At 41.3% G+C, this 27,950-nt stretch overlaps 1 protein-coding gene across 1 annotated transcript; it reads right to left on the minus strand.

Annotated features, from left to right (window-relative positions):
* Window positions 1-1,015: 1,015 nt before the first annotated feature.
* LOC110522434 (peptidyl-prolyl cis-trans isomerase FKBP1B) lies at window positions 1,016-27,851 on the minus strand. Its single transcript, XM_021600818.2, has 4 exons — window positions 27,425-27,851; window positions 26,671-26,718; window positions 2,437-2,549; window positions 1,016-2,295 (listed from the first exon to the last, which is right to left on the minus strand). Exons 1-4 carry the CDS (start codon window positions 27,459-27,461, stop codon window positions 2,167-2,169), a joined length of 327 nt encoding a protein of 108 aa, XP_021456493.1. The 5' UTR covers window positions 27,462-27,851; the 3' UTR covers window positions 1,016-2,166.
* Between the last annotated feature and the right edge of the window lie 99 nt (window positions 27,852-27,950).

Consider the following 27,950-nt stretch of genomic DNA (forward strand, 5'->3'; position numbering starts at 1 on the left):
GTAGTGAGCAGCCCCCTCTGCTGGACAAAACAAGCACAACGCGATTGAGACGTCAACCGATAGGCTCTGCAGCCCGGTCTTTCTTGCCACGTAAAATATTATTTCACTTTGCAGTCTGTTTTTAACGCACAGTTAAAAACGGGAACATTTCCGGGGACTGTCCCCGGAAAACGGGGACGTCTGGTCACCCAGTATAGAAGCTAACGTCGGCTAAAGTTTGCTCCAGTCAAGCTAGCCTGTCGTTGTCATGGCGACAACTTGCTGTTTTTAGGATTATGTTTAGAAATACATGATGAAAATGTATATGAGATAAGATGATAGTTAATACCTTTTTACAATTCGTTTTTTCGTATTTTGGCTATTGGGAATTGTATGAGAGTAGCCAAGTCCGTTGAATGAATGAGAGAGAGAGAGCCAACTGAAAACTGTATTGAAGTGAGAAGCAGCAGATAAACTATTTTAAATCTTTTAAGGTTTCAAACTCCCTTCATTCTTCTCACCATACCCTATCCAGGCCCCAAGGTTTAAGAGGGTAAACAACACTACTAGACCATGTGTGGTTTCACTACATGCTGCTAGTACAAAACCATGCTATTTTTTTTCATTGTACTACCATGGTTCATTTTGGTACCATGGTAGCTAGTACAATGAAAAAAAATACCATGTCTTTTTGGTCACTACCATGGCAGGAAAACACCATGGTCCTGGTGGAAATTCCATTGTATTTTCCTGCCATAGTAGTACAATGAAAAAACTACCACGGTACTATCACAGTTTTTTGGTTACTACCATGGCAGGAAAATACCATGGGTATTGCAACAGTACCATGGTATTTTCCTGCCATGGTAGTGACCAAAAAAACATGATAGTACCGTGGTAGTTTTTTCATTGTACTACCATGGTACATTTTTGTAAGGGGAAGCTCTCAAGAACTTGAACACACACGCATGGATGCGCGCACACACACACACACATACACACACACACACACACACACACACACAACTCGAGTTCGCAGATTTTCAATAAACAAGTACTCACCGTTTTTATTAAGAGTTGATCGATTAAACAGTCATAGTATCCAAACTATCCATGGGTTGTAAGAGTAGGACTGTACAGTGCATTTGTGTTCCTGATGTCCTTCATTTAGTCAAATCTGTGGTATTCTTGCAGTAAATGTTTGATGGATACAAAATGTACTAAACACAGAAACCTCAGTTATCATTATACAGGGTTTTTCATGACCATGTGAGCTAACCAGAAACAACACCAGGCCCTAGTTGTAGTGTTAACAGGGTGTAATCATTAGTCCAGAAAGTTTTGCAACTAAAACGAGTTTATAATGGACAAAGTTAGCTAGGCACTCCCCGTTTCGTTCCGTTTGCCTCCATTTAAGAAACGTTTTGCAACAGAATTGGTGTAATGAATACACTGCTGGTGTTACCTGCTCAGGTGTCATGGTCAAGGAAAACTACTAACCTTTAAAGCTTTCAGCAGGACAGACCTTTATCAAAAGTGGCAATGCAGAGAGTGGTTGGTAATGCCTAGTCAAGATACGACAGAGTTCTACAACTCCCGTTCTGGAGAGCTACTGGAGTGTACAGGCTTTTGATCCAGACCAACACTAACACACCTTCAATCTGCATTAGTACTGGGCTGGAACAAAAGCCACACCCAGTAGCTCTCCAGGACCGGCGTTAAGGAATCCTGAGATACAGAGTAGTTGTACTGTTACACCTTGTTTTGTGCTTTGGAAAACAGTAAGGCAGTGACATTCCATTGCAATATATTACGTCCTTCGTCGGATGGTTCTACTATGTTTCTTTGTCATACAGATTAAATAAAATGTACAACCTAAAAAAAGGAAAAAGCAATGCTCATGGACATACATTAACACAGAGGAAGCCAAACTATGGTATCATGAGTGTGTAAAAAGTCTAAAAATCAGTTTAGCGTCAGGCAGCATCCATCTACAATAATACTAAGTTGGCAACAAAGCAGTAGATCCTTAAGTATTGAGTAGTTGAAGATGCAACAAAAATCTAAGGAGCAGAGGGGGTTGGTTGCTCGATGGTGTGGGGCAATGTTACCCCCTAAACGGGGAGGTAGTGAGTGACCTTTTAGGCCACATTTGACCTTTCACCCCTGACCCCAGAGAGGGGTCACTCACTCCAGCTTGAGGAGCTCAACGTCAAAGATGAGGGTGGCATTAGGGGGGATGACCCCAGGGTGACCTGTGACTCCATAAGCCATGTCAGGCGTACAGGTGATCTTTGCCCGCTGACCCACACTCATCTGGGGCAGAGAGGGGAGGAGAGAGGGAGGGAGACAACAGAGGAATTGTCAACACTTGCGTATCATATGTTGCAATTTTATCATAAAATATCATGAGTGCAGATGCAGCGCATTACCTAACATAAGACAATGCAGTCTCACCTGTGCGATTCCTTCCTCCCAGCCCTTGATGACTTCCTGTCGCCCGATCTTGAACTTGAAGGGCTTGTTTCTGTCTCGAGAAGAGTCAAACTTCTTTCCATTTTGCAGCATACCTGGTGGAGAGACATCACACAAACACTGTTAAGTCAATGATCTTCCTAGGTTCAGGTAGGCGTTTGAAAGTTTCTTATTTTCACGTGTTCTGCTTTATATGAGTACTACTGTGTACACGTAAGTGTGCTTGTAGGTATTTATTAGGATCCCCATTAGCCACTGCTTTTGCATCAGCTACTCTTCCTGGGGTCCACATGAAACATGACATACTACATAGTAGGGAACATTATTAGTCAAGAACTGAAATACATTTTATAATGTCACACAGCCTACATATCAGTACATACACACAATATCTAGGTCTAATGCATAGTACAGTGCAAATTACAATACAATATATATAAAATGGCTCTCTCTTCACAGTCCCCTTAGTGCACAAAGTTGTTATTGTATCTGTTTTTTTAAACTGGTTGTATTGCTAGCTTGAGTTACCTGGGGTGGTAGAGTTACACGTAGGCTTTATTTAATACTGTGTGTTTCCCAGCCACTGTTCTGGACCTGGGGACCTGAAGAGACCACTGGTTGCATGTCTTTGTTGTACCGATGAGTGTCCGAACTGTGTGCCAACTGCTTGAACAGACAGTTCGGTATCTTCAACACATCAATACCTCGCACAAAGACCAATAATGATGCAGTCAATCTCTCCTCAACTTTGAGCCAGAAGAGACTGACATGCATGTTATTGACACTTTCCTTCCATGCACGCCCAATTTTTCAGTTTTTGATTTGTTAAAAAAGTTTGAAATATCCAATAAATGTCATTCCACTTCATGATTGTGTCCCACTTGTTGTTGATTCTTCACAAAAAAATACAGTTTTATATCTTTATGTTTGAAGCCTGAAATGTGGCAAAAGGTCGCAAAGTTCAAGAGGGCCGAATACTTTTGCAAGGCACTGTATATCTTTGTTCCAAAGTAGTTTATTTTTGTTTAGTTTACTTATGTGATTTCTCAATTTCCTGTATGTCTGCCAGTCTGCTGTGTTGTCAGACTTATTTGCTATTATCTTTGTCTCATCCATACAGTTTTTCAATTCATCATCTATCCATGGGGATTTGGCAGTTCTAACAGTCAGTTTGTTGATGGGAGCCTATCAGTAACCAGAAGAAGCAGTTTCATAAATTCTTCAAGTTCAGTGTCCAGATGTTCCTCATTACACAAATCAGACCAACAAATATATTTCACATCTTCCACTTAGGAATCCTTGTATCCTCTTGTATGATCATAATATCCAGTCTTTGGAACTTTGGTTGTTCGAGATATGGCTATTATATTAGGATCACTACATCCGATGGGTGTGGATACTGATTTAAAGCATATTTCTGCAATATTAGTAAAGATGTGATCAATACAAATGGATGATTCAGTTCCTGTTCTGTTTGTAAATATCCTGGTAGGTTGACTGATTACTTGAACCAGTCTTTTTGAGTGGGCAGATGGATGACAACCAGTCAATATTTAGGTCGCCCAAAAAATATACCTCGCTGTTGATATCACATACATCTTTCAACATTTCACACACACAGTCCAAATACTGACTTTTAACACTTGGTGGTCTATAGCAACTTCCTACGAGAATAGGCTTTAGGTGAGGCACATTAACCTGTATCCACTACTGCATCAAAGCAGGGACCGAGAGACTGAAAAACAGCTTCTATCTCAAGGCCATCAGACTGTTAAACAGCCACCACTAACATTGAGTGGCTGCTGCCAACATACTGACTCAACTCCAGCCACTTTAATAATGGAAATGGATGGGAATTGATGTAAAAATGTATCACTAGCCACTTTAAACAATGCCACTTAATATAATGTTTACATACCCTACATTACTCATCTCATATGTATATACTGTACTCTATCATCTACTGCATCTTTATGTAATACATGTATCACTAGCCACTAAACTATGCCACTTTGTTTACATACCCTACATTACTCATCTCATATGTATATACTGTACTCTATATCATCTACTGCATCTTGCCATCTTTATGTAATACATGTATCACTAGCCACTTTTAACTATGCCAATTTATGTTTATATACCCTACATTACTCATCTCATATGTATATACTGTACTCTATACCATCTACTGCATCTTGCCTATGCCGTTCTGTACCATCACTCATTCATATATCTTTATGTACATATTCTTTATCCCTTTACACTTGTGTGTATAAGGTAGTAGTTGTGGAATTGTTAAGTTAGATTACTTGTTGGTTATTACTGCATTGTCGGAACTAGAAGCACAAGTATTTCGCTACACTCGCTTTAACATCTGCTAACCATGTGTATGTGACAAATAACATGTGATTTGATTTATTACTTCCACATCATCTGACATGAGATCCTCTCTCAACTTAACAGGAATATGACTCTGGACATACATGGCAACACCATTTGCATTTCTATCTTTCCTATATATTCTATAACCATGTATAGCTACTACTGAGTCATCAAATTAATGATCAAAGTGTGTTTCAGATATGGACAGAATATGATTGTTTTCGGTTGTTAATAAGTTGTCAATTTCATGAACCTGGTTTCTCAGGCTACATATGTTAATATGGGCAATTTTTTTTGTCCTTTTCTGGGTTACTTGTTTGTTTTTAGTGCTATTCTGAGAGGCTGATCCTAGGTAGACATGTCAGTGACATTTACATTTGAGTCAATAGTACTGAGTGGGCTGCCCACAGTGGGCTTCTTCCTAAGGCAGACCGTTTCAGTGCAAACAGTGGAATAAAATTCTATGTGCATATGATTATTGCAGACAATACCCTCGGAGCTATCTAGAAGAAAAAGAAACGCACACCTATTTAGGCGAGGTGCTGGCTAGTGGAGTAGAACACCTATTAAGACGAGGTGCTGGCTAGTGGAGTAGAAAACTTGAAAATAAAAGAGAGCCGCACACTCTAGGAGCTCAGATGCAAAAATGTAATTACCAACGTTTCGACAGCCAATCTGTCTTCATCAGAATATTTCCCCTGATGAATATATCCCCTGAATATACCATGTATATAGCCTGATGAAAACAGCTTGGCTGTCGAAACGTTGGTAATTACATTTTTGCATCTGAGCTCCTAGAGTGTGCGGCTCTCTTTTATTTTCAAATACCCTCGGAGCTAACAGTTAAATGAACATAGATTAGGTTACTTACATTTACTGCACTTCTATTTCTCTGGGATATAATCTGATTTCCATGTTCTCTGTTGCTTATTTATTATGACAGAGAGGACTGGAGCGCTACCAAATCCAGACTGTCAGTCTCTTAAACTGTTTGTTATGTTGATGGAGATAATCCTGTAGCATCATTTGAACACAAAGCAAGGCCTACACAAGCATATTTTCCTCACAAAGATCAGTTACATTCAAGTCATTCAAACAATTCCCTTAAAAACAAACTAAAACAAAACAGAGCACTGTTTTACAGGCAATCCTTCACCTCAGCAGCAAGGAACTGTCTGGAATGCCTAGGAATCATAGTATTCCAAAATCCAACATCAAAGGCAGATTCTGATAATACAGGAATGGCACAAAAACAAGAGTAATTCCATTGGGTTTCATTATCCAGATCGTGGGCTCATTTCAATTTTCTAAATGAGCAAAGGGAATTTGAAATAGGAGGCAGTGGCCTGATTCTTTCTGTAGATTCTTTCTGATGGTTAACTAGGCCATGTCTCGCCTGCATCTAGAACACAGGAGAAACACAGACAGATACAGGACAGGCAGAGATTCAGTAGCAGCACGACAATGAATGTGCCCATGAACATCTGTCCGTTCAGGCATGCTAACAACATTAGGCCCATTAAACACTTCCACCAGAGGCACTGAGACAGAGACACTGCAGAAAATACTTAATCATTTACCTTTCACAGGCTTGGGTAGAAAACTGAGACAAAATCCTAATTATATATTTTTTAATGTACAGTATCAGTCAAAAGTTTGGACACCTACTAATTTTACCTGGCATAGAAAATGTGCTCTCTTGTTAGGACACTGTTGTTCAGAGGAGCTAGCCAACAACACAGCTAACACAATCACTTCAAACTGAAGCTGGAAAGACTGTAAACTAGCTGCACTTCGTTTCGTTTTACCTTTTATCAATTGATATTTTTATACATCGATGAAAATGATGCCAGCTAATTCATGACTTCGACTGGCTGAGAAATGCTGCCTGCATGCCTCTCTCTCTCGTCCCGACTCCCGACCCCTACACGTTCATTACTATGAGACAGTTGGAGATCGAATTTGAACATTGAAAATGTCGGAGAGACAGTAAGGTCTATACAGATCTCCGTTGTTGAAAACTAAATGTTAGTCTAAAAGAAATGTGACATAATGTATTGATGCTTTTTATAGTGGAGATCAAGTTTATAACTTCCCTGCATGGGTTGATGAGACAGTGGATTGCGCAGTCAGATGGAACAGAATAAATAGGAATTTTAATGTCATAGATTTAGTCGGTGGTAACTTGTGACATCGGCTGGAATGAGCTTTTAACAAATCAGAATTCAGGGTTAGACCCACCCGTTGTATAACTAACCGGTGTGCCTTGTTAAAAGTTCATTTGTGGAATTTCTTTCCTTCTTAATGTTTGAGCCAATCAGTTGTGTTGTGACAAGGTAGGGGTGGTATACAGAAGATAGCCCTATTTGATAAAAGACCAAGTCCATATTATGGCAAGAACAGCTCAAATAAGCAAAGAGAAACGAGTCCATCTGTCACGACTTCCGCCGAAGTCGGCCCCTCTCCTTGTTCCACCATAATTTGCAAATAAATTAATTACAAATCCTACAATGTGATTTTCTGGATTTTTTTTCTCATTTTGTCTGTCATAGTTGAAGTGTACCTATGATGAAAATTACAGGCCTCTCTCGTCTTTTTAAGTGGGAGAACTTGCACAATTGGTGGCTGACTAAATACTTTTTTGCCCCACTGTATGTATTTATTCCTCTGTTCCCCCTCATGTCTTTGTGCCAAATTATTTATGTGTTACGTCTTGTACGCACTAGGCTAAGCGTTTGTTATTTTCCATCTGTTTTCACTAAGCTTATTTGTATTGTCATACATTTATGTTGTGTGACACTTTGCCTTGTTGGCTGGAGGAGGTTTTTGACGCAGCTGCGGCCGTCTGTATATCTCTCCTGCCGTAATAAAGTGTGTGCCTGTTCATAATTCTCTGCTCTCCTGCACCTGACTTCACCTCAAGTACGTACACGCCTGACACCATCATTACTTTAAGACATGAAGGTCAGTCAATCTGGAAAATTTCAAGAACTTAGAACATTTCTTCCAAGTGCAGTCGCAAAAACCATCCAGCGCTATGATGAAACTGGCTGTCATGAGGACCGCCACATGAAAAGAAGACCCAGAGTTACCTCTGCTGCAGAGGATAAGTTCATTAGAGTCAACTGCACCACAGCTTGCTGCCCAAATAAAAGGTTCACAGAGTTCAAGTAACAGACATCTCAGCATGAACTGTTCAGAGGAGACTGTGTGAATCAGGTCTTCATGGTCGAATTGCTGCAAAGAAACAACTACTAAAGGACATCAATAAGAAGAAGAGACTTGCCTGGGCCAAGAAACACAAGCAATGGACAATGGACAGGTGGAAATCTATCCTTTGGTCTGATGAGTCCAAATTTGAGATTTTTGGTTCCAACCGCCGTGTCTTTGTGAGACGCAGAGTAGGTGAACGGATGATCTCCGCATGTGTGGTTCTCACCATGAAGCATGGAGGAGGAGGTATGATGGTGCTTTGCTGGTGACACTGTCTTTGATTTATTTATAATTCAAGGCACACCTAACCGGCATGGCTACCAAAGCATTCTGCAGCGATACGCCATCCCATACGGTTTACGCTTAGTGGGACTATAATTTGTTTTTCAACAGGACAATGACCCAAAACACACCTCCAGGCTGTGTATGGGCTATTTGACCATGAAGGAGAGTGATGGAAAACTGCATCAGATGACCTGGCCTCCACAATCACCCGACATCAACCCAAAATACAGTAACGATAAATATAGGTTATTTCTTTGCGTAAATGGAAGAAATGTTAATGTCAACATGAAGAAGACATATGGGACTATAATACCCCTATAGAATACTATAATAGACTGTTCCAGAAACAGCCATTGTTGACCAATCCAACACCCTAACCTCACCCGACCTACGGTCAGTGGTGTAAAGTAACTAAGTAAAAATACTATGAAATAGTACTTAAGTATTGTAATGAAACAGTAGGGAGCAGGTCTCGAACCCTCGACCTTCTAGTCCGAGGTCCGACGCGCTATCGACTGTCCTGCAAAAGCATGCTCGTGCGGCAGGGTCGATTTCCATGCTTATAAACACAGGGTCGTTACGCTATTTTTTTGGGAAGGGGGTGTCTGGGCCCGGTTGCATTAAAGACCTTAAGTACATTTTTCCCTCGTCTTTTCCCTTAAAGTTTCCTTAACTTTAAGTCATTTGCATTAAACATTTTAAGGTGAATTCCCCCCTTAAATTAAGTGAAAAGGTTAAGGGTGCCCATGAGATCCCTTAACTGCTTCATTCAGTATGGATATCAATGTAAACAGCATTTGTGGAGATTAAATTTGCTTTCATATGCTTTGGTTACAAAAGGGAAACTACAACCAGCTAGCTAGCTACTTAGCTAAACAATCGAAGGTGCACAATCTATGACTACAAAGCTAGGTGGCTAGTTAGCTATTGCTACTCTGTAAGTTAGCTTGACGTACTAGAAAGTAATATAAACAAGTTGAGAAAAAAGTAACTACAAGAAACATGGTTTATTATCTTCTGAAGCAATTTGGTTATCCTTTCTTGATTATCAAAGTTATATTTTACTATCTCACAAATTGAAAGTGATCTCTTTGAGGGGACTTTTAGTCAGTGAGTGAGTCTGTCTCCATGGTAACCAGATACTCTTTCTGCCATACATGACTTCAAACTACCACAAAACCCCTTAAGTATGCCCATACCTAAGGAAATATTTGAGTGGCTCTATGCAACACCCTTAAACAACTGCCTTGGGTAAGGGAAAATTATTCCTTAAGGTAAACTCTTAAAATGATTAAGGGTAAACCCTTAAGGGAAACACTTGGGATGTTTTATGCAACCAGACCCTGTACTTTACCATTTATATTTTTGACTTATATACTTATAATTTTACTCCACTACATTCCTAAAGAGAATACAGTGCCTTGCGAAAGTATTCGGCCCCCTTGAACTTTGCAACCTTTTGCCACATTTCAGGCTTCAAACATAAATATATAAAACTGTATTTTTTTGTGAAGAATCAACAACAAGTGGGACACAATCATGAAGTGGAACGACATTTATTGGATATTTCTAACTTTTTTAACAAATCAAAAACTGAAAAATTGGGCGTGCAAAATTATTCAGCCCCCTTAAGTTAATACTTTGTAGCGCCACCTTTTGCTGCGATTACAGCTGTAAGTCGCTTGGGGTATGTCTCTATCAGTTTTGCACAAACAGCTCGAGCTCAGTGAGGTTGGATGGAGAGCATTTGTGAACAGCAGTTTTCAGTTCTTTCCACAGATTCTCGATTGGATTCAGGTCTGGACTTTGACTTGGCCATTCTAACACCTGGATATGTTTATTTTTGAACCATTCCATTGTAGATTTTGCTTTATGTTTTGGATCATTGTCTTGTTGGAAGACAAATCTCCGTCCCAGTCTCAGGTCAGGTTTTCTTCCAGAATGGTCCTGTATTTGGCTCCATTCATCTTCCCATCAATTTTAACCATCTTCCCTGTCACTGCTGAAGAAAAGCAGGCCCAAACCATGATGCTGCCACCACCATGTTTGACAGTGGGGATGGTGTGTTCAGCTGTGTTGCTTTTACGCCAAACATAACGTTTTGCATTGTTGCCAAAAAGTTCAATTTTGGTTTCATCTGACCAGAGCACCTTCTTCCACATGTTTGGTGTGTCTCCCAGGTGGCTTGTGGCAAACTTTAAACAACACTTTTTATGGATATCTTTAAGAAATGGCTTTCTTCTTGCCACTCTTCCATAAAGGCCAGATTTGTGCAATATATGACTGATTGTTGTCCTATGGACAGAGTCTCCCACCTCAGCTGTAGATCTCTGCAGTTCATCCAGAGTGATCATGGGCCTCTTGGCTGCATCGCTGATCAGTCTTCTCCTTGTATGAGCTGAAAGTTTAGAGGGACGGCCAGGTCTTGGTAGATTTGCAGTGGTCTGATACTCCTTCCATTTCAATATTATCGCTTGCACAGTGCTCCTTGGGATGTTTAAAGCTTGGGAAATCTTTTTGTATCCAAATCCGGCTTTAAATTTCTTCACAACAGTATCTCGGACCTGCCTGGTGTGTTCCTTGTTCTTCATGATGCTCTCTGCGCTTTTAACGGACCTCTGAGACTATCACAGTGCAGGTGCATTTATACGGAGACTTGATTACACACAGGTGGATTGTATTTATCATCATTAGTCATTTAGGTCAACATTGGATCATTCAGAGATCCTCACTGAACTTCTGGAGAGAGTTTGCTGCACTGAAAGTAAAGGGGCTGAATAATTTTGCACGCCCAATTTTTCAGTTTTTGATTTGTTAAAAAAGTTTTAAATATCCAATAAATGTCGTTCCACTTCATGATTGTGTCCCACTTGTTGTTGATTCTTCACAAAAAAATACAGTTTTATATCTTTATGTTTGAAGCCTGAAATGTGGCAAAAGGTCGCAAAGGTTCAAGGGGGCCGAATACTTTCGCAAGGCACTGTATGTACTTTTTACTCCCATACAATTTCCCTGTCACCCAAAAGTATTTGTTACAATTAAAATGCTTAGCAGGACAGGAAAACTGTCCAATTCACGCACTTATCAAGATAATACATGGTCATCCCTACTGCCTCTGATCTGGTGGACTCAGTAAACACAAATGCTTTGTATGTAAATGTCTGAGTGTTGGAGTGTGCCCCTCGCTATCTGTAAAAAAAAAAAAACATAAATTGTGCTATGTGGTTTGCTTAATATTAAGGAATTTGTAAGAATTTATATACTTAACTTTTACTTTTGATACTTAGGTATAATATGACTTTTACTCAAGTAATATTTTACTGCATGACTTTCCCTTTTACTTCAGTAATTTTTTATTGAGGTATCTTTACTTTTACTCAAGTATGGCAATTGGGTACTTTTTCCACCATTGCCCACGGTATCAACACCCTCACCTGCATAAAAAAAACATGACAGCATCTCAATCTGAGGAACTTGTCACATCTCGTAAGATATGCGTAAGCATCGTTTCCAAGTTGTATTATAATAACCCATGATTTATCCAAGTTGTATTAAAATAACCAATGATTTATTTATACCACCACAGTAGACAGACATAACATCAGCGTAAATAGTTGGCAATAAAACTAGCCTAGCATGCTAACTCCGGTCAGGCAGGGGACGGTTCACCCAGAGTGGGACGGTTCACCCAGAGTCACCCAGAGTCTTGTACAGTACTGGCTGCTTCTCCTCTTTCATTCCCCCCTAAACTTAGTAGGACCGCAGGCTTCCAGGAATCCCTGTCGCCCAGATATCAGTCAGCCTGCCTGCAGGGCCACTGGGCGGGAGTCCAAGCCTGGAGTCGACGGGTCCGAAGACCATCTGTTAATACTGTATCTCCCCTGGCTAGACTGGAGTTATAGGCACAGTAAAGTGCTCCAGAAGACGGAAACATTATGACCCATATTTCAAATAAAAACCACAGTGAAACCGAGCTAGGATGTTTATTTCGAATACAATATGGGTAATATTTTTTACATTTTCTCCCAAGCAGGAATTATATGGCCAGTTACACAGTATAGTGATCCTCAGTATGACATGATTAAGACCCATTTGTTGAATGGGTAAACAGTTGGATGTGTTTAAAAACAACTTAGCCTATGTCTATCAGTGCATTCGGAAACTATTCAGACCACTTGAGTTTTTGCCACATTTTGTTATTATGTCACAGCCTTAATCTAAATCAGATGAAATCGTTTTCTCCCCTCATCAATCTACACAATATCCCATAATGACAAAGCAAAAACATGTTTTTAGAAATGTTTGCAAATTTAGTAAAAAATAAAAACAAGAAATATCACATTTGCATTAGTATTCAGACCCTTTACTCTGTACGTTTGACAGCGATTACAGCCTCGAGTCTTCTTGGGTATGACGCTACAAGCTTGGCACACCTGTATTTGGGGAGTTTCTCCCATTCTTCTCTGCAGATCCTCTCAACCTCTGTCAGGTTGGATGGGGAGCGTCGCTGCACAGCTATTTTCAGGTCTCTCCAGAGATTTTTTGATCAGGTTCAAGTCCAGGCTCTGGCTGGGCCACTCAAGGATATTCAGAGACTTGTCCCGAAGCCACTCCTGCATTGTATTGACTGTGTGTTTAGGGTCGTTGTCCAGTTTAAAAGTGAACATTCGCCCCAGTTTGAGGTCCTGAGCGCTCTGGAGCAGGTTTTCAACAAGGATCTCTGTACTTTGCTCAGTTTATATTTCCCTTGATCCTGACTATACTCTCAGTCCCTGCCACTGAAAAACATCCCCACAACATGATGCTGCCACCACCATGCTTCACCGTAGGGATGGTGCCAGGTTTCCTGCAGACGTGACGCTTGGCATTCAGGCCAAAGAGTTCAATCTTGGTTTCATCAGACCAGAGAATCTTGTTTCTCATGGTCTGAGAGTCTTTAGGTGCCTTTTTTGCAAACTCCAAGCAATCTGTCATGCGCCTTTTACTGAGGAGTGGCTTCCGTCTGGCCACTCTACCATAAAGGTGTGATTGGTGGAGTGCTGCAGAGAAGGTTGTCCTTCCGGAAGGTTCTCCCATCTCCACAGAGGAACTCTGGAGTTCTGTCAAGAATGACCATCGGGTTCTTGGTCACCTCCCTGACTAAAGCCCTTCTCCCCCGATTGCTCAGTTTGGCTGGGCAACCAGCTCTAGGAAGAGTCTTGCTGGTTCCAAACTTCTTCCATTTAAGAATGATGGAGGCCACTGTGTTGTTGGGGACCTTCAAGGCTGCAGACATTTTTTGTCACCCTTCCCCAGATCTGTGCCTCAACACAATGCTGTCTCGGGGCTCTACGGACAATTCCTTTGACCTCATGGCTTGGTTTTTGCTCTGACATGCATTGTCAACTGTGGGACCTTATATAGACAGGTGGGTTCCTTTCCAAATCATGTTCAATCAATTGAATTTACCACAGGTGGACTACAATCAAGTTGTAGAAACATCAAGGATGATCAATGGAAACAGGATGCATCTGAGCTCAATTTCGAGTCTCATAGCAAAGGGTCTGAATACTCATGTAAATAAGGTGTTTTTTATTTTTAATATATTTGCAAACATTTCGTTTTTTCGCTGTAGATTGATGAGAATTTTTATTTATTTAATCCATTTCAGAATAAAGCTGTGAAGTAACAACATTTGGAAAAAGTCAGGGGGTCTGAATACTTTCCGAATGCACTGTATATTACAGCACCATGGAGATTAAAGCCCATTCTAACTGAAAAAGTCTACATGCTATTCCAAGTCTGTTTGAGTTGGGGCAATTCCAAAGTAGCTTTGAGAAAATAAAGCTGGTCCATTTCTCTTCCTGCAACAGAGACCCAGACCCTTAACTACTGTATCAGTCTGTGAGTAACTGAATACAAAATGTAGTGAGGTCACCCTATCTTGGTTGAGTCAGAGTGGAGTTGAATGAAAATAAAAACAGGATCCTTCCTTTCCTGTTCCTGCAGAACAGTCCTAGACACTCTTAGATATCAGGCAGGCAATGGGTAAATAGACAGTGTAAAAAGCATGACAAACTGGCCCTTAATCCCATGTTCTCTGCTTGGGTTGGGTGTGAAAATACTAAGGGAAGACCCATGTGTGTCCAAAATGGCACCCTATATGCCCATATAGTGCACTATACTTCTGGCTAAATGTAGTGCACTATATAGAGTGCCCTTTCAGATTTTGCCCCCAGACCCTCCTGAGTAGTATGAGATGTCTTTCTGGACAGGCTGTCCAGGCCAACTATGCTATTTATACTCCGTTTACTGTATCTGTGTCTACACGTGACACACACACATACGCCAGCACACACACATGGCCCCTCGTCCACCAGGGCCCAGAGATGTAAGGAGATATCACACATACGCGATCTGTCTGCAGCACGCTCTTATAGACATGTTGACACATCACGGGACTGTGAACACGTGTCAACGAGAAATATCTGTTCTTGCTTCGTCGTTCATATATCAGTAGAATCTTTGGCACTGGAATTGGTGTTTCACCTAATGAGACAGCTCAGATGTAGCCCTGCATCTTTAATGTTGTGGTATAAGCACAACAGTCCTGCTGCTATACATTAGTGCAACAGATGTAGGATCTTAATTTGATCATCCTGTTGCCGGAAAAGTTTCCTACAGTGCAGTAAATGTAAAACATGTAGTGTATTTGAGGTTTGTATCAACACCTACTAAAATGTCCATTAATTATAATCCACATAATAATTCATATTTCCTGTTGCTGCAGGATTATTTTCCTACTGTAGCAAACTGGCTCAAATTAAGATCCTACACCTGTAATTAGCGCAATCTCTGCTGCTCTTATCCTATTCCATAGCACTTTGGTCTCAATAGGCCTAATCTCTGCAGTTGCTCTTAGTAAGTGGTTTTAGCTACTTTGATTAAGTTAGCTACACTACGGTACTGTAGGGGGGTTTAGTAGAACCTAAACAGAACATTATTTGGTCAGGTGATTGTTTACGTAGTCTGTCCATAAGAGTTTACGTAGACTGACCATGAGAGATTACGTAGTCTGGCCATGATTGTTTACGTGGTCTGTCCATAAGAGATTACGTAGTCTGGCCATGAGAGATTACGTAGTCTGGCCATGATTGTTTACGTGGTCTGTCCATAAGATGTTACGTAGTCTGGCCATGATTGTTTACGTGGTCTGTCCATAAGAGATTATGTAGTCTGGCCATGAGAGATGACGTAGTTTGGCTGTGATTGTTTACGTGGTCTGTCCATAAGATGTTACGTAGTCTGGCCATGGTGGTTTACGTGGTCTGTCCATAAGAGATTATGTAGTCAGGCCATGAGAGATGACGTAGTTTGGCTGTGATTGTTTACGTGGTCTGTCCATGAGAGATTACAGTCTGTCCATAAGAGATTACGTAGTCGGACCATAAGAGATTACGTAGTCTTGCCATGAGAGATTACGTAGTCTGGCCATGATTGTTTACTTGGTCTGTCCATAAGCGATTACGTAGTCTGGCCATGAGAGATTACATAGTCTGGCCATGATTGTTTACGTGGTCTGTCCATAAGAGATTATGTAGTCTGGCCATGATTGTTCACGTAGTCTGTCCATAAGAGATTACGTAGTCTGGCCATGATTGTTTAAGTGGTCTGTCCATAAGAGATTACGTAGTCTGGCCATGATTGTTTACGTGGTCTGTCCATAAAATATTACATAGTCTGACCATGAGAGATTACGTAGTCTGGCCATGAGAGATTACGTAGTCTGACCATAAGAGATTAGTCTGTCCATAAGAGATTACGTAGTCTGGCCATGAGAGATTAGTCTGTCCATAAAATATTACGTAGTCTAGCCATGAGAGATTACGTAGTCTGGCCATAAGAGATTAGTCTGTCCATAATAGATTACGTAGTCTGGCCATGAGAGATCCGTATAGTATTGAAAATAATTATACACAAAAATTTTAAAAAGTGTGAGGAATAAGTGAAGGTGTTGAGAGGAAGGATGCTATCTGTGAGCTACATTTAACCATACTGCAGGCACTATGGTTCCCACACTAATCACTATGCTGTTTCATCTCCCAGTCTGGAACACAATTCCAACTCCTGCTAGAGACTACTCCCCTTCATCTTTCCATCTTTCATTAAGGCCAGAGGTCTATGTATGTATTTATGTGTGTGTGTATGTGTGTGTGTGAGGGTTGCTTCAAATCGAAATCAAAAAATCAATGTGGCTCCTGATGGATATACTGTAACATGGCCTGCTGCCCACTACTCCAATACTGCCTGCCTGCCAGACCTGTCAGCCTGCCTGGTCCTACTACCACACACGTCCACAACAGTACGGTTCTTCGTCTGTCCCCATAGGAGAACCCTTTTTGGTTCCATGTAGAACCCTCTGTGGACATTGTTCTACATAGAACTCAAAGAGTTCTACCTGGAACCTAAAAGGGTTCTTCAAAAGGTTTTCCAATGGAGACAGCTGAAGAACCCTTCTAGGTTCTACATAACACCTGTTTTTATCTAAGTGTTGGCCTACTGCATGGCTAGGAAAAACTTTAAGCTGAGAGTTTCAAATCTTTCAAATAACTGCTGTTTGGGGATTGACCATCCAAGTGACTACATCATCACGTTTCACTGGAGAGGAGGTTCAAGACAACCGGAACAGCCCCATATAGAGGTGACATGACGCCTGTGGAACCCACAGAACCCCGGTGCTTACGCAGCTCGTAACTCTGTCACCAGAGAAGGAGAGTGACACCCACAATTCTCTCTGCGGTCATTCTCAGAACCTATAGGGTCAAACGCCATCAGAGGAGAGTGGAGAGGACCCATAGGCAAGAGATTTCATGTAAGAGAGGAACGAGTGAGTCAGAGATGGGCATCAGGGAGCGGTCTGACACTGCCCCATAATGACATCTAGGCTAATTCAGGATACAATACTATCTTAAGCAGAACCCATTGCTCCGCGAGGTCACCACGTGCCTGTGTGTGTGTGTAGCATAAGGAAGTGGTGAAAGTGAAGTTAAAAATAAGACCAGAGATACTGCTGGGACTGGGAGACACAGTACTGTGTGCATGGATGTTTTAAGGTTGTGTTAGTATACCAGTAGATGTGAAGATATTGATCATGAGAATCCGTCTGTTTGTGTTTCTTTGTCTTTGTATTCTGTTCCTTTGTATCTGTTGTCTGAAGTTATTGGGAATGAGAGTCCATTTGTTGTTATTGTTTGTGTTGTGTTTTATTTCTTTATGTCTGTTGTTATGGTAGACAAAATACAACGACAGTAAACAGACACAGCATGAATAGTATCAGGATTTCAATGACCAAAACCATGTGACATGACGTCATCACCTTTGGGCCAGCCATTAAATTCTGTGAGTTGGAACTTCACTTTGCAGTGTGGCACGTGATGGATTTTAGTATACTCAGCTCAAATAAATAATGCACTAATTCAGTGAAGGTTTTTATCTCTTTGGCCTAATGAAGCACATGTTAACTAATCTCCTTCCAGAGTGGGTTTGACACAAAAGGTTCATTCTTCAACATGGTTGGCATTAACAGCTGAGCTGAAAAGAGGGAGGGGGGGGGGTCAGAAAGAATGCAGATTTAGCATTTGTGTTACGGTAATAGGGTCAACTTCCCTACACACATCAACACAGCAGCACAGCAGGCCTTAATATAGAGTACTGCAGGAGACTAGGCCTGAGCACAGCCATATCCATATCTCTTTCTCCCTCTCTCTCTCGGTCTATCTCCCTCTCAATGATCTGCAAAAAAACTCAACTCAGAGAAGGAACAGGTTCAGTAACCTATGTCTTTATTACTACCAGTAGCCTACCACTCTCGCTTTCTGGGCTACAATATACCAAACAGCAATCAATCACTCGACATAAAGACAAAGTGTTGAGCTTTAAATGTATTACCACCAATGTTCCCGGGACTGCTGTGCAGAAGAAATATCAGCCCGCGCAGAGAAGCACGAGATTGAACATCTCTCAACTTCCCTGTTTTCCCATTTAGTTAACACTATCAACGTTTCCCTTTACTGTGGGAATTCCCAATGTTAGCCACTTTCAACACAACATACAGAAACAAAACTAACTATGCAAGACGTATTAGTGTGCAAAACGAACTAACTGTTTTGAGATCAAAGTGAGAGCTGCATGTAGCCACCTATGCACATGTGTTCATATTCTTTGCTAGTTAGTGAGTTAATAGCCCAGTTATAGCTCATGTCTAGTCAGCAATGTGAGAGTGGTTGCTTCCTACAAGAGCACAAAATGTGTACATTTCTAGCCATCTTTGAAAAGCAAGTCAGGTAAAGAGCATTTTGTCTGTCTTAAAGGGACAGTGTTGTATTTTGAGACTGGCTTGAATAAGCTAAGATAGCTTTATAAGTTGTTTCTTGCATCAAACAACACATTTTACGTCACCTCCTTGTCTGACTAGGTTAATGCCAAGCCCTGCATATTTTTTCCACAAGTCTCACGGAATTTAGGCCTACATTGAACACCACACATGGGCTGCTACTGTAGGTTGAATGATAGAACAGCTATTTCCATGTTAAAATGTTATGGGATGCATTTTCTCCATTGTTTTTGATGGTAGGCCACTCTGGCAGACCTACATTATGATCAAATAGCCACAGTAACTACTTGGCCATAACTGTAACTTAAAGCAAGTACAGCCTCGGTGTTCACAGTAACTACTTGGCCATAACTGTAACTTAAAGCAGGTACAGCCTCGGTGTTCACAGTAACTACTTGGCCATAACTGTAACTTAAAGCAGGTACAGCCTCGGTGTTCACAGTAACTACTTGGCCATAACTGTAACTTAAAGCAGGTACAGCCTCGGTGTTCACAGTAACTACTTGGCCATAACTGTAACTTAAAGCAGGTACAGCCTCGGTGTTCACAGTAACTACTTGGCCATAACTGTAACTTAAAGCAGGTACAGCCTCGGTGTTCACAGTAACTACTTGGCCAAAACTGTAACTTAAAGCAGGTACAGCCTCGGTGTTCACAGTAACTACTTGGCCATAACTGTAACTTAAAGCAGGTACAGCCTCGGTGTTCACAGTAACTACTTGGCCATAACTGTAACTTAAAGCAGGTACAGCCTCGGTGTTCACAGTAACTACTTGGCCATAACTGTAACTTAAAGCAGGTACAGCCTCGGTGTTCACAGTAACTACTTGGCCATAACTGTAACTTAAAGCAGGTACAGCCTCGGTGTTCACAGTAACTACTTGGCCATAACTGTAACTTAAAGCAGGTACAGCCTCGGTGTTCACAGTAAATGCGCATAAAAGTTGCACAGAATTTTCACAACGTTCAAGTTTGACTTGACATTTGCTCAGTGCCGAAAATGTTTTGAAAGAACATTGATCACCACCAAACATTAAAGGTGTATTAAACTTCACTTGTAGTAGAGTTCCAGCCATGTCTTCAAAGAAGACATAAACTGGCGCACATACACCCACACTATGGTGACCAGCAATGGATTACGACTTCACAGTTCTTAATCTTAGTTTATCAAGTCATTTTTAAATCAGCCAGGTTTGGTAGCCAATGCTGTTGGATGGACTATCTGGCCATCAGAATGGTTGTTCATGCAGTGTTTACAATGTATCACTGTTCAAATGTTCTCTTAAAGCATCTGCGGCAATAAATGAGTTGGGTACAGGAATAGACCATTTTCACATGCAAATCTGATTGAACACAGTGTTTTGATTATTGAAATATCAGCCTCAATTTAACTTCAAAGGTGCTTTCTTTCTGCAGGTTAATTGGGGGCATTTCAGGGGACAACTCTAGCCAGGGACAGGTCACCAAATTCGGAGACTGTCCCCGAAATCGAGGACGTCTGGTTACCTCAACACACATGGCATTAGGGCTGTCCCCGACAAAATAAACATGTATTTTTCCATATAGACACATCTTATGTTTTAATCAAATCAACTATATGCACTGAGCTTGTCTGATGCTTTAAGCGCTCTGTTTGATGAAATCATTAAGACACACAAATGACTAGAGGGAGTCTGACCGCAATTGATTTGGTTGTGCCGGGCCGGGCTCAGACTTGCTGCTCTGTGTAAAAAAGAAAATGACAGCGAGTGACTGTTTAACTAGCACCTGTTGTCTCTCTCTCATCCCTGCTGCAGCGACCACCACAGAACATCAACAGTGTTTATAGTGTTGTCTCTCTCTCATCCCTGCTGCAGCGACCACCACAGAACATCAACAGTGTTTATAGTGTTGTCTCTCTCTCATCCCTGCTGCAGCGACCACCACAGAACATCAACAGTGTTTATAGTGTTGTCTCTCTCTCATCCCTGCTGCAGCGACCACCACAGAACATCAACAGTGTTTATAGTGTTGTCTCTCTCTCATCCCTGCTGCAGCGACCACCACAGAACATCAACAGTGTTTATAGTGTTGTCTCTCTCTCATCCCTGCTGCAGCGACCACCACAGAACATCAACAGTGTTTATAGTGTTGTCTCTCTCTCCTCCCTGCTGCAGCGACCACCACAGAACATCAACAGTGTTTATAGTGTTGGCTCTCTCTCCTCTCTGCTGCAGCGACCACCACAGAACATCAACAGTGTTTATAGTGTTGTCTCTCTCTCATCCTTGCTGCAGCGACCACCACAGAACATCAACAGTGTTTATAGTGTTGTCTCTCTCTCATCCTTGCTGCAGCGACCACCACAGAACATCAACAGTGTTTATAGTGTTGTCTCTCTCTCATCCCTGCTGCAGCGACCACCACAGAACATCAACAGTGTTTATAGTGTTATCTTTCTCTCCTCCCTGCTGCAGCGACCACCACAGAACATCAACAGTGTTTATAGTGTTGTCTCTCTCTCATCCCTGCTGCAGCGACCACCACAGAACATCAACAGTGTTTATAGTGTTGTCTCTCTCTCATCCCTGCTGCAGCGACCACCACAGAACATCAACAGTGTTTATAGTGTTGTCTCTCTCTCATCCTTGCTGCAGCGACCACCACAGAACATCAACAGTGTTTATAGTGTTGTCTCTCTCTCATCCTTGCTGCAGCGACCACCACAGAACATCAACAGTGTTTATAGTGTTGTCTCTCTCTCATCCCTGCTCCAGCGACCACCACAGATCAACAGTGTTTATAGTGTTATCTCTCTCTCATCCCTGCTGCAGCGACCACCACAGAACATCAACAGTGTTTTTGTGTTGTCTCTCTCTCATCCCTGCTGCAGCGACCACCACAGAACATCAACAGTGTTTATAGTGTTGTCTCTCTCTCATCCCTGCTGCAGCGACCACCACAGAACATCAACAGTGTTTATAGTGTTGTCTCTCTCTCATCCCTGCTGCAGCGACCACCACAGAACATCAACAGTGTTTATAGTCTTGTCTCTCTCTCATCCCTGCTGCAGCGACCACCACAGAACATCAACAGTGTTTATCGCGCTGTCCGTGTTGCTGAAGCTGCAACAAAATTACAGCCATTTCTGATAAAGGTTTTGTTACCAAAATCCCTAATTTGCTAAGGAAAAGCATTCCCTTTTCCCTCAACATTTACTCTCTTTACGTGACACATGCATCACATGCACGTGACCAATAGGACTTATGGCATATCATAACCATAAATTGGTTATAATAAACTCAGAACACTGTAACACATGTGACAGCAAAATGGATGCAGAGGATGTGACAAATAAACTCGAAGCGGGAGAATGTTCACTGCTTGCTCAGGAGGTAAAGGGGAAGTCAGATGTTTGGAATACATTTGACTAGTTGTGGAAAATAGTCTAATGGAGATCAAGGGGAAAGAAGTTAAGGAGCTAAACAGGATGCACTTTTAGACATACAGCTTGATGGTATTTATACAAGGCTGCTATAGGCTACGAAGCCTACGAATGTTAATGACGTTATTTATTATTAAAATGATGATCATAATAATAATAAGGAGATCATGAAAAGGGGGGGATATTATTATAAATATTATTTTGCTGACAATTTGGAACAGTGTAAACAACATGAAATAAATGATAAGTAATACCAGAGAAAAAAAGTAAAGCTTTTATTATATCAAAGCAAGAATTAAAGAATTTGTGAAATTGTTTTTCCGAAATGTTGTGTTGCGTGACGCTTGGTATTCAAGGAATCAGTAGGCTATTAAACAAACACTCAAACAGGCAACACAAGCAGAATCGGTCTAATTTATGTGGCTATACAGTACCAGTCAAAAGTTTGGACACACCTACTCATTCAAGGTTTTTTTTATTTGAATTTTTTTACTATTTTCTACATTGCAGAATAATAGTGAAGACATCAAAACTATGAAATAACACAAATGGAATCATGTAGCAACCGGAAAAGTGTTAAACAAATAAAAATATATTTTAGATTTTAGATTCTTCAAAGTAGCCACCCTTTGCCTTGATGATAGCTTAGCACACTCTTGACATTCTCTCAACCAGCTTCATGAGGTAGTCACCTGGAATGCATTTAAATTAACAAGTGTGCCTTGTTAAAAGTTAATTTGTGGAATTTCTTTCCTTCTTAATGCGTTTCAGCCCATCAGCTGTGTTGTGACAAGGTAGGTGTGGTACACAGAAGATATCCCTATATGGTAAAAGACCAAGTCCATATTATGGCAAGAACAGCTCAAATAAGCAAAGAGAAATTACAGTCTATCAATACTTTAAGACATGAAGGTCAGTCAATCCGGAAAATGTCAAGAACTTTGAACGTTTCTTCAAGTGCAGTCGCAAAAACCATCAAGCGCTATGATGAAACTGGCTCTCATGAGGACCGCCACAGGAAAGGAAGACCCAGAGTTACCTCTGCTGAAGAGGATAAGTTGTTTAGAGTTAACTGCACCTCAGATTGCAGCACAAATAAACACCTCAGGGTTCAAGTAACAGACATCTCAACATCAACTGTTCAGAGGAGACTGCGTGAATCAGGCCTTCATGGTCGATTTGCTGCAAAGAAACCACTACTAAAGGACACCAATGAGAAGAAGAGAATTGCTTGGGCCAAGAAACACAAGCAATGGACAATGGACAATGGACAGGTGGAAATCTGTCTTTTGGTCTGATGAGTCCAAATTTGAGATTTTTTTGTTCCAACAGCCTTGTCTTTGTGCAAAGCAGAGTAGGTGAACGGATGATCTCTGCATGTGTGGTTCCCACCGTGAGGCATGGAGGGGGAGGTGTGATGGTAGGGGGGCTTTGCTGGTGACACTGTCAGTGATTTATTTAGAATTCAAGGCACACTTAATCAGCATGGCTACCACAGCATTTTGCTGTGTAATGCCATCCCATCTGGTTTGCGCTTAGTGGGACTATAATTTGTTTTTCGACAGGACAATGATGACCCAACACACCTCTAGGCTGTGTAATGGCTATTTGACCAAGAAGTAGTGACCGATAACCTGGCCTCCATAATCACCCGACCTCAACCCAATTGAGATGGTTTGGAATGAGTTGGACCGCAGAGTGAAGGAAAAGCAGCCAACAAATGCTCCATATATGTGGGAACTCCTTCAAAACTGTTGGAAAAGCATTCCTTGTGAAGCTGGATATAAAATATAAAATATATTTAGATTTGTTTAACACTTTTTGGTTACTACACGATTCCATATGTGTTATTTCATAGTTTTGATGTCTTCACTATTATTCTACAATGTAGAAAATAGTAAAAATGAAGAAAAACCCTTGAATGAGTAGGTATGTCCAAACTTTTGACTGGTACTGTATACGGATAATTTATAAAGCCAGACACATTTAACAGTTAGGCTAATGATTATAGACCTAATTAAGTTAATTAATTTTCTTAGACAATTAATCATTAAGGCAAGGGCTGTTTTCTTGTGTCCGAACTCTGCTGCTAACTCTGCCACATTGTTCTCAACACCAATATACTGGTTAACTTTGCTCAAAATAATTTTTACTTTTTTTTATTTACCCCTTTTTCTCCCCAATTTCGTGGTATCCAATCGCTGCAAATCCCGTACGGACTCGGGAGAGTCGAAGGTTGAGAGCTGTGCGTCCTCCAAAACACAACCTAGCCAAGCCGCACTGCTTCATGAAACAATGCCCGCTTAACCCGGAAGCCAGCCGCACCAATGTGTCGGAGGAAACACCATACACCTGGCGACCGTGTCAGCGTGCATTAGACCGCCGCGGCACTTGGGAGGCCAACTTTGCTATTATGCACATCGCAACATGGTCTAAGAAAAAGCACCAATTCAACAGAGCACTGATGTTTCAGAACTGCAGACAGCGACCACCATTAAAGGCGGGAGAAAGCACATTTGTTATAAAATAATATTATTTTGATTAGTGTTGCACCGTTGTCCTTAACCATATACAGTGGGGCAAAAAAGTATTTAGTCAGCCACCAATTGTGCAAGTTCTCCAACTTAAAAATATGAGAGAGGCCTGTCATTTTCATCATAGGTACACTTCAACTATGACAGACAAAATTAGAAGAAAAAAAAATCCAGAAAATCACATTGTAGGATTTTTAATGAATTTATTTGCAAATTATGGTGGAAAATAAGTATTTGGTCACCTACAAACAAGCAAGATTTCTGGCTCTCACAGACCTGTAACTCCTTCTTTAAGAGGCTCCTCTGTCCTCCACTCGTTACGTTACCTGTATTAACGGCACCTGTTTGAACTTGTTATTAGTATAAAAGACACCTGTCTACAACCTCAAACAGTCACACTACAAACTCCATTATGGCCAAGACCAAAGAGCTGTCAAAGGACACCAGAAACAAAATTGTAGACCTGCACCAGGCTGGGAAGTTGAATCTGCAATAGGTAAGCAGCTTGGTTTGAAGAAATCAACTGTGGGAGCAATTATTAGGAAATGGAAGACATACAAGACCACTGATAATCTCCCTCGATCTGTGGCTCCACTCAAGATCTCACCCTGTGGGGTCAAAATGATCACAAGAACGGTGAGCAAAAATCCCAGAACCACAGTGAATGACCTGCAGAGAGCTGGGACCAAAGGAACAAAGCCTACCATCAGTAACACACTACGCCACCAGGGACTCAAATCCTGCAGTGCCAGACGTGTCCCCCTGCTTAAGCCAGTACATGTCCAGGCCCGTCTGAAGTTTGCTAGAGAGCATTTGGATGATCCAGAAGAAGATTGGGAGAATGTCATATGGTCAGATGAAACCAAAATATAACTTTTTGGTAAAAACTCAACTCGTGTTTGGAGGACAAAGAATGCTGAGTTGCATCCAAAGAACACCATACCTACTGTGAAGGATGGGGGTGGAAACATCATGCTTTGGGGCTGTTTTTCTGCAAAGTGACCAGGACAATTGATCCGTGTAAAGGAAAGAATGAATGGGGCCTGTATCGTGAGATGAAACGTGGCTGGGTCTTTCAGCATGACAATGATCCCAAACACACCGCCCGGGCAACGAAGGAGTGGCTTCGTAAGAAGCATTTCAAGGTCCTGGAGTGGCCTAGCCAGTCTCCAGATCTCAACCCCATAGAAAATCTTTGGAGGGAGTTGAAAGTCCGTGTTGCCCAGCAACAGCCCCAAAACATCACTGCTCTAGAGGAGATCTGCATGGAGGAATGGGCCAAAATACCAGCAACAGTGTGTGAAAACCTTGTGAAGACTTACAGAAAACGTTTGACCTCTGTCATTGCCAACAAAGGGTATATAACAAAGTATTGAGATAAACGTTTATTATTGACCAAATACTTATTTTCCACCATAATTTGCAAATATATTCATTAAAAATCCTACAATGTGATTTTCTGGATTTTTTTTTTCTCATTTTGTCTGTCATAGTTGAAGTGTACCTATGATGAAAATTACAGGCCTCTCTCGTCTTCTTAAGTGGGAGAACTTGCACAATTGGTGGCTGACTAAATACTTTTTTGCCCCACTGTACAACTTCAGTAGCACATGCATTAGACTGATGGACTGTGCCATCCCCATGGCCTCCACAATGGATTAGTCGACTCAGACAGGCACGAATAGGACAGGTGTCTCGTACACCATGATTTTAAAAAAAAAATTTGCAACTGCTCAAGTAAAGAAATCTCGATCGACCAACAGCCTAACGACCAAACAATTGACCAGTTTACTAAATGTGGTCAGGGCTTACACGCCATACACACGTTATAAACATGTAATAAACGTGTAATCACCAAGACGGAATGTTCACATTTACTTTCTCTTTCCTGTCCGTCTGACCTGGATGTCTGAGAGACGACCCCCAGGCAGAGAATGACCCACCTAGTGAAAAACAAAACAATAATTTCCCAACCAGATGCTCTTTTGTCACACACTCTTTACCTGTGTAATGAACGACACACGTCTGACCCTTCTTTGGGAAAGTCCTTGCTGTTGAAAAGAAAACAAACAATATTTAGTCAAATGTATTGTGTGTGTGTGTGTGTGTGTGTGTGTGGCATACACTGTAATAATAGGATGTGCCCTTATCATGACTGACATGCGCTCTTTATGAAATGTTGTTACATCAAATCATTGGAAGTAACAATATCGTATTCCTTTTACTATCAACATACACACTGCGTAATATCGAAATAATACTTCAAGTCAGTGTTAATACAGATGAAAGCAGCAATCACAATAGAAGGAGCTGGCCATAGAAGAAGGCTGGCATTAATGCCGAGAGTTCTAGAACGATATGTGAGAGGGTCATGGATTCAGCCTTAGTCAAATTAACCCTAACTATTTGTCTTACCTTAACCTACTTCTCCTAACCAGCTACGTTAATTATCCTAACCTGCTGCGTAAATTATTCTAACCTGCTACGAAAAGTAAAATCTGACGTTCATTTGACAAAAGCTGGATCACTCCATGCCGTGACCGTGTGAGACCGAGGAACATGTATGGGTCTTGAAAAATAAATGTAGCCCACGTCTAAATCATTTGCACTGGCTGTAAATCCGTTAAACGTTCCCACCGCATTATGATAATAATAACACATCTCCCACAATTTCGTAATGGCTAGCTAAATAAATAGGCTAAATAAATAAACACACGCAGCAGATAACGATCCAGAATCAAACGTAGAAAAACTTACCATCTCCTGGGGATATTATTTCGATTTCCACACCCATTATAATAAAAAGCGATGGTGGTTGCTAAAGCATAAAATAAAGCAGGTTTGGTGTCTAGTCTATGTCGGTGGTTAAAAGGTGCATGCAAGCTCCAGCAATGCCGACCACTGATCGAGTACTCTATCAAGTCTGAGAAATGCAGGATTGTGGCCGTGTTCGAGAGGATCAACCGTTATGTATCATGGGTAAATTGTGACTGACTGACTGCTCTACAAATAATAATGAGTAGTTATTTATTACGCAAGGTGATTTGTAGATCAGTCGGTAGACAGTCGCTTGCACATTCGGCTGCAATGTCGAACAAGCCCTGTACTACAAAAATGTGAAAAAACCTTAGCATGAGTTACCCAACCTCGACACAAATCTCATCCTCTGTCTCAGTTTAGGGAGACCCAAAATGTACATCGCCTAAGCAGGGGACAGAGCTGCGACTGAGCTCTGACCTGGCAATGACCGTGGACAAGAAGGCCCCCAAGTGGTCAACACATG

This window comes from Oncorhynchus mykiss, chromosome 4 (genome assembly GCF_013265735.2).
Source record: "Oncorhynchus mykiss isolate Arlee chromosome 4, USDA_OmykA_1.1, whole genome shotgun sequence".
NCBI classification, from domain to species: domain Eukaryota; kingdom Metazoa; phylum Chordata; class Actinopteri; order Salmoniformes; family Salmonidae; genus Oncorhynchus; species Oncorhynchus mykiss.